Source organism: Opisthocomus hoazin, chromosome 1 (genome assembly GCF_030867145.1).
Source record: "Opisthocomus hoazin isolate bOpiHoa1 chromosome 1, bOpiHoa1.hap1, whole genome shotgun sequence".
Taxonomy (NCBI): Eukaryota; Metazoa; Chordata; class Aves; order Opisthocomiformes; family Opisthocomidae; genus Opisthocomus; species Opisthocomus hoazin.
The window spans coordinates 14,358,391-14,372,546 of NC_134414.1; the positions used below are offsets into that span (position 1 = coordinate 14,358,391).

Genomic DNA, 14,156 nt, shown 5'->3' on the forward strand with positions numbered 1-14,156 from the left:
CATAGAAACTACTTCAGAAGCATGGGGAGGATTTGTGACAGGACAAGGGGCAACGGGCACAAACTGAGGCACAGGAAGTTCCGTCTGAACATGAGGAAGAACTTCTTCCCTCTGAGGGTGATGGAGCACTGGAACAGGCTGCCCAGGGAGGTTGTGGAGTCTCCTTCTCTGGAGATATTCAAGACCCGCCTGGACAAGATCCTGTGCAGCCTACTGTAGGTGACCCTGCTTCGGCAGGGGGGTTGGACTAGATGACCCACAGAGGTCCCTTCCAACCCCTACTATTCTGTGATTCTGTGATTCTGTGATTTGAGCTGCTGGTGTAATGCCCCACCAAGCATTCTGCGACATTGCTTGTAGGAGATCAGTGCAAGGAACGAGGAAGTGGGCCCTCTATCCTCTCCCTCCTAGCCATGGTGTTGGGAGTCATGGCCTTCCCCTTCCCATGGCTCATGGTCAAATTAGGACTGGATCACTGGAGAAAGCCCATTGTTCTGGTGGAGCTAAGGGGTGGTCAGGAAACAAACTGCCAGATACGAGCACATCCATCAATGTAACAAAGAGAACTTGAATAGGAGGGGCAGGCTGTGCCCAATGCAATCAAGAAGCCACTCTGATGGAGTAAATGCAAGTACCTAATGAAGTGCTAAAGGGTTGTTTGGCCTTTTTTTGGAGCAGGAGCATACAAAAGAGAAGTTGAATATTCCATCAGAATCAGCAAGGCTGCTGATCCCTATCATCCTCCCGCAGGGGCTGTGTTACCGTTCTCTGGGAGACCCGGAACACTAGGATGGAGAGAGACAGAGTGATCCAGACCCATCCAGACTAGGGACTGATAATAACAATTGTGCTGCGGATTTTGGAAAAGCACAGTTACACACCACACTATGCGCTATTACAAAACCAGCTGGGCAACACAGACAGCCATGTAGAGAAAACCAACAGCTCTTTTAATCATAAAGACTGTAGTAAAAAGGAAGGGCTAGAGACAGAATCACAGAAACACAGAATGGTAGGGGTTGGAAGGCACCTCTGTGGGTCATCTAGTCCAACCCCCCTGCCAAAGCAGGGTCACCTACAGTAGGCTGTAGAAGACCTTGTCCAGGCGGGTCTTGAATATCTCCAGAGAAGGAGACTCCACAACCTCCCTGGGCAGCCTGTTCCAGTGCTCTGTCACCCTCAGAGGGAAGAAGTTCTTCCTCATGTTCAGACAGAACTTCCTGTGCTTCATTTTGTGCCCGTTGCCCCTTGTCCTGTCACTGGGCACCACTGAAAAGAGTATGGCCCCATCCTCTTTACACCCACCCTTCAGATATTTGTAAGTATATATTAGGTCCCCTCGCAGCCTTCTCTTCTTCAGGCTGAAAAAGCCCAGCTCCCTCAGCCTCTCCTCGTAGGGGAGATGTTCCAGTCCCCTCACCATCCTCGAAAGCATGAAAGCAAATAGCTATCACAAAGAACTGAAGTCCCAGACAGATTAAAGCAATAACAAAAATGACAGTGCTCAAGCAGGGATACCTCTATGGAGTGATGGGTTCATTGAGAGAAAACCATTGGGACAGCAGTATGGGAACCCACCATGAGCAGCAGCAACCACTGAGTCAGATTGGCACCCAGTTCTTTGGCTGAATTACCACCAAGGCGCCAACAAGCAAGGAAAATTTTGAGACACAAATTAAAGGCTCAGAGGGATAACAAACACAGGAATGAGTCAGGGCTTTAACATTTGTTAACAATGATCTGCAGCAATCGAACCTGAGAAAGAGGGATAAGAGTGCAGCATCGTATAAATAGGAGAACCAAAAATGTTATGAACCCCAGAATTCAAAAACAAGAGGGGAAAGGGCAGTATCAGCTTTGAGGCACCTCTGACGTGCATTCTGAATAGTTTTAGAAGAAAAAGAGAACCACATACAAAAGAATACCTAACTGGTAGAACAGCTAAAATTTTTAAAACTGCATAACAAGCCAAACAAATGTAATAGAATTAACATGAAAACAAGCAGTTCAGTCTCACAGATAGTACTGTTAAATGCAGTGAAACATATGAGTATGTGCATGAAAGGGGTTTCTATTGGCTACAAAATCAGGAAGAAAAATGAAGAAAGAAAAAGGACAAGCTTGAAAACAAACATCAAAAGGGCTACTAGCATGTAAGTAGTTAACAGTTGAAAGAACGGTGGATTAGGTGTGACCCTACGAAGGCGAAGAGAGAGAGACAGGTATTCAAGTATTTGATTTAATTTTATTGAACTAAGAGAGGCCTAACCCTTGAAAAATTAATTTAACACTATAACTTACGATTTTAAGTGATATGTGAACACCAGTAATTTTTCTAGAGTATGGAGAAGAAAAAGGAAAAAAGCCCAAAACAAAACCACAACTCAAAAAAGTAAAAGAAATATGGTAGATATCTATGTGTAAACAAGAACTGCTAATTTAAGTTAAAACAAACTTACCAGTTATAAATAATATATAGCAAATGGATAATAAACATTAATTGAGGACTTATAAACAATTGTAGGAAGATATTAGCTGATGAACTGTATGAACTAAAAAAGCAAAAATTCAGTTAGTCACGCCTTTAACATCACTAGTAGATCCTAAGGAGGGAGATACTTTGGATGGAGTAACTCAGACAACTAATAACAGCACTCTTTTCTGTTTTATCTTCCAGAGGTAAAACAGAAAAGTAATCCATTTCAGCTCTATGAATATTATTAATTATAAGTTGCTTGACTTTGTTTCACTTGATTTCAATTCCATTCTATTATCACATCTGAAAAGAGAAAGATATAATACTTTTATAAGTCAATTGCTCTGACTGAAGATGAAACAAGAGAAAAATATGAACAAGCAAAAGCAACTGGGAAAATTGGATCCAAATCCAAGGGATGTCATCTATCAGGACTTCTGCAAGGCCTCTGACACGGTCCCCCACAACATCACAGAATTACAGAATGTTAGGGGTTGGAAGGAACCTCTGTGGGTCATCTAGTCCAGTCCCCCTGCCAAAGCAGGGTCACCTACAGCAGGCTGCACAGGACCTTTTCCAGGTGGGTCTTGAATATCTCCAGAGGAGGAGACTCCACAACCTCCCTGGGCAGCCTGTTCCAGTGCTCTGTCACTCTCAGAGGGAAGAAGATCTTCCTCATGAACATGCCCATGGAGGCTGTGGAGTCTCCTTCTCTGGGCTACAAGGATGATGAGGGGACTGGAGCATCTCTCCTGTGAGGAAAGGCTGAGGGAGCTGGGCTTGTTTAGCCTGAAGAAGAGAAGGCTGAGAGGGAACCTAATAAATGTTTATAAATATCTCAAGGGTGGGTGTCAGGAGGATGGGGCCAAACTCTTTTCAGTGGTGCCCAGCAACAGGACAAAGGGCAATGGGCACAAATTGAAGTGTAGGAAGTTCCGTCTAAACATGAATAACAGCATATCTTAGAGTATTCTCGTTAACCTTTCCAATTAGATTTTTTTTCACTGCTTTGTCATGTGTCAGGGACAGAGTTTTAATTAGGAGTGCACAAAGTAGTATAAATGCTGTCACTCTGCTAGACCCATTAGGCTATCCTCCTCCAGCTTCACCCACTTGGTCCCCCAGTCTCTGAAACAGTGCAGCCTCCACAATCACAAGTGGAAGCCTGAGACAGCAAACTTACATAACAGCATGAGTTATCATGATTCAGCCACAGGAAAAAAGGTAGGAAAAGGCTTGTCATTTCAAAGGTCTCTGAGGAAGCCTTTAAAACAGCTTTCTAAAATTATGCTGGTGGGGAAAAAGAGGAAGAGGAAAAGGAAGAGGAAGAGGAGAAGGAGAAGGAGAAGGAGAAGGAGAAGGAGAAGGAGAAGGAGAAGGAGAAGGAGAAGGAGAAGGAAGAGAAGGAAGAAACCCCCATGATTGACAAGTTTTAACATTTAGTCCACGACCAGCTGCTGTGCAGCAAAGGTAGCTTCATAGTTTTCTGCTCTTACAGTTACAGTACCAGCATAGTCTATGACAAACTTGATGTTTACCCTGCCTGAAGTCTGGCTAGCTTTAGGACACAGAATAAGAAAATAAAGGAAATCCCTGTGAAATTATTAAACCTTCTTCAAGGACTGAGATGGAAATTCAGGAATGGAGAAAATCCATACTATAACAAAAAGGGCAGAAGGAGAATGAAGCCAAGTCAGGGTAATCATAGTTACAAAAAAACTGGTTGAAAAAAGGGGTCCGGTTTATTCCCAAGGATGGCAAAAAAAGAGCTTTAAAATTACAGAGCAGACAGACACAAAAGCACATGTGGATACAAGATTGCAGATCACAGACACTACACATAGGCAAATACTGCTTGGGAAAGAATGCTCTGGAGCTGTTGTTCACTTTCATACAATTGTAGAATGCTTTGGGTTGGAAGGGACCTTTGGAGGTCATTTAGCCCAAACCCCCTTCAGTGAGCAGGGACATCTTCAACTAGATCAGGTTGATAAGAACGCTGTTCAACCTGCCCTTGAATGTTTCCAAGGATGGGGTCTCCTCTGCCTCTCTGGGAAATCTGTTCCAGTGTTTCATCATCCTCATTGTAAAAAATTTCTTCTTATATGCAGTCTAAATCTATCCTCTCTTAGTTTAAAGCCCTCCTTGTCCTGTCACAACAAGCCCTGCTGAAAATGCTTTCCCCATCTTTTCCTATAGGCCCCTTCAAGTACTGAAAGGCTGCAATAAGGACTCCCCACAGCCTTCTGTTCTCCAGGCTGAACAGCCCCAACTCTCTCAGCCTTTCCTCACAGGAGAGGCGCTCCAGTCCTCGGATCATTTTTGTGGCCTCCTCTGGACCTGCTCCAACAACTCCGTGTCTTTCTCGTGCTGGGGTCTCCAGAGCTGGATGCAGGACTCCAGGTGGGGTCTCACAAGAGCAGAGTAGAGGGGCAGAATCCCCTCTCTCATCTTGCTGGCCACGTTTCTCTTGATGCAGCCCAGGATACAGTTGGCCTTCTGGGCTGCAAGCGCACATTGGTGGCTCATGTCCAGCTTTTCATCCACCAGGACCCCTAAGTTCTCGGCAGGGCTGCTCTCAATCCCCTCATCCCCCAGCCTGTATTGATACAAGGGGGTTTCCCTGACTGATGTGCAGGACCTTGCACTTGGCCTTGTTGAACCTCATGAGGTTCACACAGGCCCACTTGTCGAGCTTGTCCAGGTCCCTCTGGATGCCATCCCATCCTTCTGGTGTGTCAACTGCATCACTCTGCTTGGTGTCATCTGCACACTTGCTGAGGGTGCACTCGATATCACTGTCTGGGTCATTGATGAAAATATTGAACATCACCGGTCCCAGTACGGACCCCTGAGGGACAACTCTTGTCACCAGCTTCCATCTGGACATTGAGCTGTTGACCACTATCCTCTGGCTGTGACCATCCAAGCACTTCCTTATCCACTGAACAGTCCACACATCAAATCCATATCTCCCCAAAATAGAGAGCAGGATGTTGTGAGAAACTGTGTCGAAGGCTTTACAGAAGTCCAGATAGACAACATCCGTAGCTCTTCCCTTGTCCACTGATGCAGTCATGACATCACAGAAGGCCACTAGGTTGGTCAGGCAGGACTTGCCCTTGGTGAAGCCATGCTGTCTCCAAAGTTACAGGGCAGCCCTGTCTGTAGCTATTCTCCTTGAATATGAATGAGCTTTCCTTATGTTCTAATGCTGACTAAAATGTGGATCCCCCAAAACTTGTAGAGATTCTGCACTCTCTCCTCTGTCACTATTGAAAACTCCAGCTCAACAGATTGCTTGAATGCTTTTCATACCGTCCTTACCACTCACGCTGACTTACTGTTCACAGCTCAATAGAAGGTTACATGTTCTTCCAAAGGTGTCCCCTGAAATGCCTGTCCTAAGAGTGACTGGACTGGGTTTATAACTGGAAACAAAAGCAAAAAGACTCCTCTGTGCTCATTGGCCTCAAATCATGCTAACACCCTTCAATACGAAAAGGAAGTTTTCTTCACTTAGTGTGGAGAGGACAAAAACCAACACAATGTAAGTCAAAAGCAGGACATCGTGAGACAAAAATGTATGTTAGGACAATCTGCCAGGCAAGGCTGGTACAAGGGCCAGCCTGCTCTAGGAGCCTAGGTCAGAATATCATAAATGAAAAGTAAATAAAACAGTAAGACAAGATACGTTAAGGTACAGGTACCTGGGGAGAGAAGGAGGGACCAGCAGCAAGGAAGAAAGAAAATGCAAGACCAATTGCAGCTTCAGTTTGCAGGTGAAGAAAGTGTCAGACAAATCACAAAATTAAGGTTAGCAAAATCTGAATTCAACCCTTTTCGTGTTACCCTATGACACAGCTTTGGATGACCACTTATTATCTGTAAGGGACAGACTTGTTCCACAAGTGAATCAAGTTTAGACCATGCCAACATTGCCAATATGCTACATAGCAAAATCAAATATATTTTAAATCGTTAATTAATCAACTCTCAGTTCCCTTCCAACACGTACATGACAGAGTTTCCTTAGCCTCATTTTAATGCAACAAAAGATACAAAGAAATGAAGTTAGCTATCCCCAGTGCTGTGGAAAATCCACGGGACAGTCACCACTAGGACTTCAAAACCTCTGATTGCCAGTGCAACTCTCCCTCTCCAGCCCATCTTGGACTTCTGGCTGTGACAAAACCAGCAGCTGCTTGCGAAAACAAGCTGAAAGACAGAGATAACAGCACCTGCACGCTACATGAACAAGGGATTGTGGTAGCTCCCTTTAACAATATAAATCAATTAGTTTCTTCTGGCTCTGCTTTCCGTCTTAAAAAGGATTAGTCAAAGGGTTATGTGGGACTATGGAATTAGTCTTTCACCCCTGAAAAATGCAAGTTCAAAAATTAGTTTGGGTCATGAATGAAAGTCAGTTTCTTCCATTCCAGCTTAGCACTTATATGTTAAAAGAGCACAACAGAAATTGGCGCCACAGTTCCAGGAGTGAAACAGCAACAGTAGCTTATATACAAGTATATGCAGAAAGTGTGTGTGTGTATGTATATAGTATACAAAGTACATATGTACATATAACTACTCACACTAAAGAGTAGGGAAGGTGGAATAGGTGAGCATGTTAATGAGACAGGATGTCTTTGAAATGTTGAAAGTGAATCTGAATCAGGAGATCAAGGTTTAGTTTTTGCCCAGCTATGACTCCTTGGAGAAATCTTCACCAATCGAGAGTCACCTTTAATCACCTAACACTGACTTATCTGGTCTAAGCTAGTCATCAAAGCTCCTCTTCAGTTTTGGCAGAAAGACACGCACAAGGTTATCTATTCCACCTGCCTTCCACACCTATCCAATAACGGCAGTACAACTAACATATGCGGTCCTTTGGAAGTAGATCTCTCCCTCTCTCTTAGGCTGAGAAGTACCCAACCTAAATCCCTTCCCACTCCCCATCTTTGTTTTGCCCAGTTTATTTAGATTCAAGTTTCAAAACCAAGCGACTCTCATTATTGATAGTTCACAGCACAAGGATCCTGTTATGTGCCATGGAAATTCGGTGTGACTAAAATACCAATAAATCATTGAGAATTAGATGACAGATCTCATTTTATGGGCAATTTCCATCTGGAAAATTATGGACAACAGAACAACCCTTCCCCCACTAAGGCTTTGATTTCTACCTAACAATATTAACACTGCATGGTGAAAAGACGAAATTTAGAGTGGAAAATTTTACTATGTGGATCTTTTGCTTCTGCAGAGAAGACAGATCTTTCCTTATCAAAGGAGATATGACTTATCTGTACAGGCTCCTGACAGCAGTGGACAGGCAAACAGGCTTTCCTTTAAATAGGGGTACTTGGGCTTGAGCTGACTCAAAAATATATGGAGAAAAATTATAAAAAAAATCAAAACTGGATAGAAATGGAAGAGGCATAGAAGTCCAAACGCCAGCCTCTGCCGTGGTGTACACTGTGAAAATAGTCAGCTCAAACTGAGACAGTTAAAAGTAGGAACATTATTTGGATACTGTGCATTTTAGCTCTAAGTGTCCTTTGGTCTTGTAGACACGTGTGATGACCTAACAAACATAGCAGAGACACAATTTCTTCTTCTGTTCTACTGGAATAGCCAAAATTCAAGAGATATCATCAATAGGAACCTCTGTCCTGAAATTTCATTCGTGCTCGAAGAGTTTCGACTTCCGTGACCAATTCAAGTTAAGTCTTTTCAGAAAATCAAATCAACAAAGCACAGAAAACAAAGTGCACGAACGTATCTCTAGGAAGCAGCAATTTGTCTTCAGAGTTGGGGGGCAAAAAAAAAAAGGCAAACAAAGTACAGCCTCCGGCAGCAGAGCAATGCATGGAATATTTGATTGTTCCACTATCCAGGCAATTCCTGGTGTTATACTGCAACACAAATATAGTTTGCCTTAGAAAACTTAGATTGCTTTCCAAAAGAAACACAGAACAGTTACTTTTCCTAGACATAGAATTAGAAGAAAATTTCCCAAAATTGAAAAATGAAAAGGTCTTAAAAATCCAGTTACAAATACACCCCTTTTATTGAGATGGAATGCTTTCTGCAACAAGGAGTTATTGCATATTAACTGTAACGATCAATAGGCTTAAATAGGCATTTCTCTTTCAAAGCAAATTTAGTTAATTTGAAATTAGGCTACTGAAAAGCTGAGTAAGAACATCCATGTATTCTTTAATACAGTTTAAGCAATTATTTTAAAAAGCAAATAAGATAAACATTTATAACTCAACCTTTTATACATAACCCTAAATAAGAACTCAGACCTATGTTACTGATACAAATGAAGAAACAAGGAATTCCGATAAGATGAAGGACCTGCTTTTTACAGGTTGCTGAGGCAGAAAGGCTGACATTTTGATCCCTACCTTTTTGTTTTACCGCTGTCAAGTGCCCGTGTAGCCACAAAAGACAGACTGTTGTTATAAAGCCAGCAACACTTATTCTATTTCACATTTTGTAGCAGGTGCATACTTCAGGTCAAGCTCAGGCCACAGGTTTCTCATTTTCCCTAAACCACTTGGCAGACTTCTAGGAGCTACAAAACAGAACGAGTGATGATAAATAACAGTTGCGTGTAGCAAGGAAAATATACAGTGTTCCTCTTGTGTGGACAAACTACAAACCTAGAGAATGCCATGAGCAAAGTCTACCTTCGAAAGTCACATTTATGCTCAGGGACAGTTTAAGCTTTTGACAAACAGTTAAAGATAAATCCTGTAGTAATAACAGACAACAAAATAGTACACTGCTCACTTATACAGACCCTGGAAAGATGCCCAGAAAGAGCCCAAGTCATGAAAATAAATGATACTATCTGTTAGTTTTCCATAATGAGTCAATAAGACTACTGTAATATATAGGTAACAGGCAGTGAGGATACCAGCTTTCTGAAAAGGGAAATGGGAACGGAGGTAGATAAAGGGAGACACTGTAACACAACAACTCTTCTTAAAGGTAGATTATGATTCACTGGAGAAAAATCCTTCTTTGCACTGATGAATACAGAAAACAGGCATTTCCTTGGGTAGACTTCCTTTTAAATTACTGGAGGAAGAAAAAGAAAAATCAAGTCAACTTTTGCTTCCATCAAGAACCAGCCTGTTCTGTCAAGTGTGCAATTACTACTTTCTTATGGCAGAAGCGCAAAATAACTATTCCGGAGAGACAATTCTCAGAAGATAGTCCTTCTTTGGTTTAAGCCCTGGAGCCATAATAACTCCATCTTTAGTTTGAAATGTACCACGATGCTTTACATATTGCTTATGTTAAACAGAAAGCATCTGAGGTCTGATCATTTTTTTTTAAATCAGTGTCAGAAAGACTGGTGCGAAAATCTACATGCACACTTCTATGTTCATTCCAGTCGGGACTACTTTAGTATATCTAAAATTGATTAGGAATACATTTAAATTGAACATTAAACTATTTCTAATTTGGAAAAAGAAGTCCACATGATAATTAGTAGTATTTTGATTACACCAGTGTGCATTTGTGTAGAGGTAAGTCTCAAAGAAGCAGAATTGTCTTATTTGCTGTTAGAAAGGACAGAAACTTGCCCCATTTTTCCAGATTAACTCAGTGAGGCAGGCTATCTCAGGATCTAATTCTTGATAAACTATGGGGCATAACTTTCTCTGTGTTGAAGAGACACGAAGAGGAGGAATACAGATTCACAGAATCACAGAATGGTCAGAGTTGGAAGGGACCTCTGTGGGTCATCTAGTCCAGTCCCCCTGCCAAAGCAGGGTAACCTACAGCAGGCTGCACAGGACCTTGTCCAGGCGGGTCTTGAATATCTCCAGAGAAGGAGACTCCACAACCCCTCTGGGCATCCCGTTCCAGTGCTCCGTCACCCTCAGAGAGAAGAAGTTCTTCCTCATGTTCAGACGGAACTTCCTATGTTTCACTTTGTGCCCATTGCCCCTTCTCCTGTCACTGGACTCCACTGAAAAGAGTTTAGCCCCATCCTCCTGACACCCACCCTTAAGAAATTTATAGGCATTTATAAGGTCCCCTCTCAGCCTTCTCTTCTTCAGGCTGAACAAGCCCAGCTCCCTCAGCCTTTCCTCACAGGAGAGATGCTCCAGTCCCCTAATTATCCTCATAGCCCTGCGCTGGACTCTCTCCAGTAGTTCCTTGTCTTTTTGAACTGGGGAGCCCAGAACTGGACAGAGTACTCCAGATGGGGCCTCACCAGGGCAGTGTAGAGGGGGAGGAGAACCTCCCTCGACCTGCTGGCCACACTCTTCTTAATGCACCCCAGGATCCCATTGGCCTTCTTGGCAGCCAGGGCACACTGCTGGCTCATGGGTAACCTGTCGTCCACCAGGACACCCAGGTCCCTCTCCACAGAGCTGCTCTCCAGCAGGTCCGCCCCAAGCCTGTACTGATGCATGGAGTTGTTCCTCCCCAGGTGCAGGACCCTGCACTTGCCCTTGTTGAACCTCATCAAGTTCCTCTGCACCCAACTCTCCAGCTACACAGTCATCTCTTCTGCAGGTGTAGCTCCAGCATCATTCTCAAAAGCGGGGCAGGAGGACAAGAATCCAGCGCAGCCTGGCTGCCCTGAAGACAACGTGAAGCAGAACACAAACCCCTTCCGAGCTACGTCTGCTGTGCGCAGCCCGGATTGTCACAGGGCTGTGTGCGCTGAGGCCAGCGCCGGCGGTGCGGGAGGCCGGGCACGGAGACACGCAGGCTCTGCCCTGCCTTGTCGCGTGCAGCTCAGTTGTTTCACGCAAATGAGCGCCTGGCATCTGTCACTTTGGGGTCCCCAGCGAAGCTGCGTGTTCCAAACCGAATTTTAGAGCGAAGTCCACCGATGCCTCACTGGCCCCGCAGCTTGAAAGGAAAAAACCCCGAAACGCAGAGGTTTCTTCACAGCTGACACCGGTCTGGTGCCGTCCCGTCCGTGACTCGGGCAGCTCTCTCCCCGCGGGCGCTCTCCTCCGTCTCGATTCGGCGGACTCCTTCGCCCGAGCGCGGAGGAGCACAAGGCCGCGGACGCCCCAGCGCGAAACCCCTCCGGCCCCGCAGCCCGGACCCCGCGGAGGAAAACCCGCCCGGCCGCACCGAGCGCCTGGCGGCGGCGGGGGGAAGCGGGTTCCCCGGCCTGGTGCTGCCGGGGACGCCGCGGACCCAGACCGGCAAACAAAAGCGCTTCCTCGCCGCGGCAGGCGGAGGTCGGCGGCTGAGCCGGGGGGGCTGCGGCGGGGAGCGGCGCTGAGGGCGGGGGGTCCGCCACCGGCCGCCCCCGCATGGCCCTTCGCCGCCGGTCCCCGCGGCTCCCCCGGGCTCTCCGGCCGCGCAGGCCGCCACCGGAGATGGCCGAGCCGCCGCCTCCCGCCCCTCAGCGCCGCGGGGTCCCCCCCGCCGCCCGGGAACCCCTCACCGCGCTGCCGGGGCGGGGCCAGGCGAACTGCCCGCCCCCGGGCTTTCCCGTGCCGCCGGAGTGGGGGGGGAGCGGCTAACCCCGCCCCTAGCCCTGCCCCGGCGGCTCGGCCGGGGAGCGGGAGGGGCAGCGCTCGCGGCGCGGCCGTTAAAAGCCTTCCCGCCCTCCCGCGCGGGCAGCTGGCCGCGCCGCCGGGGCTGGGCGGGAGCGATGCTGGAGAACGGCTCCCTGAGGAACTGCTGCGACCCGGGCGGGCGGGGCCGCTTCGGCTTGGCGGAGCGGGAGGCGGCGGGCGCCCCGCGGCCCGCCTGGGTGGTGACGGCGCTCTCCGGCGTGCTGATCTTCACCACCGTGGTGGACATCCTGGGCAACCTGCTGGTCATCGCCTCCGTCTGCAACAACCGCAAGCTCAGGAACTCAGGTAAGGGCTGGAGCCCCGGCACCCGCCCCGGCGGCGGCGGGGGGTCATCACGACCGCCCGGAGCCCCTCTCGGGACACCCCCGGTCCCCGCTGCCGGCCGCCCTGAGGAGCCCAGCCTGCCTGCGGAGTCGGGGCGGGACACCTGGGGAAGGCGAGGGACCGAAGAGTCCCCCCGGTGGGCGCTCGCCGCGCGGTGCGGGCAGGGCTCTGCCCTGAGGCAGCCCTTCCCTGGCCCTGAGCGGGGGGCGCGGGTCATTAAGAGGCTGTTGATGAGGCAGCGCGCTCTACGGAGCTGCTGCTGAGGGGAATCGGTGGCATCCGACTAAAATGCAAAGAGCGTGCCCGAACACGGCCGGAGGAAGAAAGACGCAACTTTAAAACTTGCTGAAGAGAAGTGCTGGGGCCGGGGCGCGGCGCGCCTGCGGGGCAGCGGCTCAGTCCGGGCTCCGGAGCATGCACCGGAGCTCACTCCCAGCCGCCTCTCACCAAGCCGCCGTTCTCCTTGTCCCCGCACCGACTGTCCTGCGAACAGAAAGCGGCAAATAAAGTGGGCTGTTTTCCTTCAGTCGTGTCCGTAGTTTTCCTTCGCGTGCGCGAAAAGGCGGCTCCGCGCCTTTCACTCGCTGAACTTGCTCGCTCTCCCCGTCTCTGCTGGGCTCGTTACGCGCGTCTCCAACCACCGAACTCCGCGGTTAGCAGCGCCGGAGGCTGCTCGGTTTTGCCTCCCCACCAGCTTCTCCTCCGACCCGCGTGGGTCCTGCTGCATGCGGGTGCTCCCCTCTCCGCTCCTTACCCTGAGCGCGGAGCTCGGCCTGGCCCCCTGCTCCCGGCACGGTGCAGGGTGGCAGCCCCGTGACGGAGGGGCGGTTCGCACGGCACCGGGCGGTTCCCGAAGTTGTTGGCTTCCCGGGGTCGGGAACGCCGTCGTTCCGCCGTGCGCAGGCGGGGGGGGGGGGGGGTGGCAGAACTTTGCTGGGAGCGGAGGGAATCGGTCGGAGCCGCGGGGCTCTGTCCCGCGTAGGCCGGGCTCTCACACCCCGCGGAGCAGCGCCGGGCTTGGGGATGGCTGGCAGAGTCGCGGCGCGGGGAGGGAGCTGCCCAGGCTGCCCGCTCCGGGGAGCCGAGCCGCTACCGAGAGCAGTAGAGACGCCGCGGGGTCTCCCCGGGCCGGAGCAGGCGGCACCCCAGCAGCCAGCAGTGCCGGAGCCCTCCGCTCCCCGAGCACGGGGAGGCGGGTGGGGGGGAAGTTCGCTCATTCCCGCGGGTCAGCAGCGCCCGGCCGGCCCCCGGGGGAAGGGGCCTTCCCGGAGGGGTTCGCGCCCGGGCTGCGGGGGGGCCAGCGCCCAGCGAGCAGGCTCTGGCCCTGCCGGGGGGAGCGCGGGTCTCCGCTGAGCCCCTGCCTCCGTGCGGACGGCGGCAGAGGGGAGGGCTGGGCTGGCGGAGAGTGCTGCCTGGAAGAACGGGTTTCAAGATGCTGATCAAAGGGCTCCGTGGCGTCCCAGGACTGCTAAAACCAGACGCACTCTTCTTGTTTAATTCAAATACCTACTAACGGATCTCCTTCTAGGATCATCCTTAATGTGATGTCACTGACCCTGTCCCAAGGATCTCTTCATCTTTGATAAGTACCATGAAGAACAGCAGGGAGTGCCTTCCGCATGATCTTTATAAAGTTAAATAAGCTTTAAATTGCCAGTTTTCAGTTTTCCATCAGGAAGAGATGGCTCTTGGGGATGAAGCTGAAAGAGGACAGTTTGGTAAATGTCCACAGAGGTCTTTGCAGAGAAAATTTATTCAGGAAGGAGCAGAGTGGA

The 14,156-nt window shown here is 49.0% G+C and overlaps 1 protein-coding gene across 1 annotated transcript in view; it reads left to right on the top strand.

The window, feature by feature from the left end:
- The first annotated feature begins 12,131 nt into the window (after nt 1-12,131).
- MTNR1B (melatonin receptor 1B) overlaps nt 12,132-14,156 on the top strand; it is a 34,945-nt gene continuing 32,920 nt past the window's right edge. The window contains exon 1 of the mRNA XM_075425456.1: nt 12,132-12,342. Within this exon, the coding sequence (XP_075281571.1) occupies nt 12,132-12,342 (211 nt within the window). The remainder of the gene's footprint in view (nt 12,343-14,156) is intronic.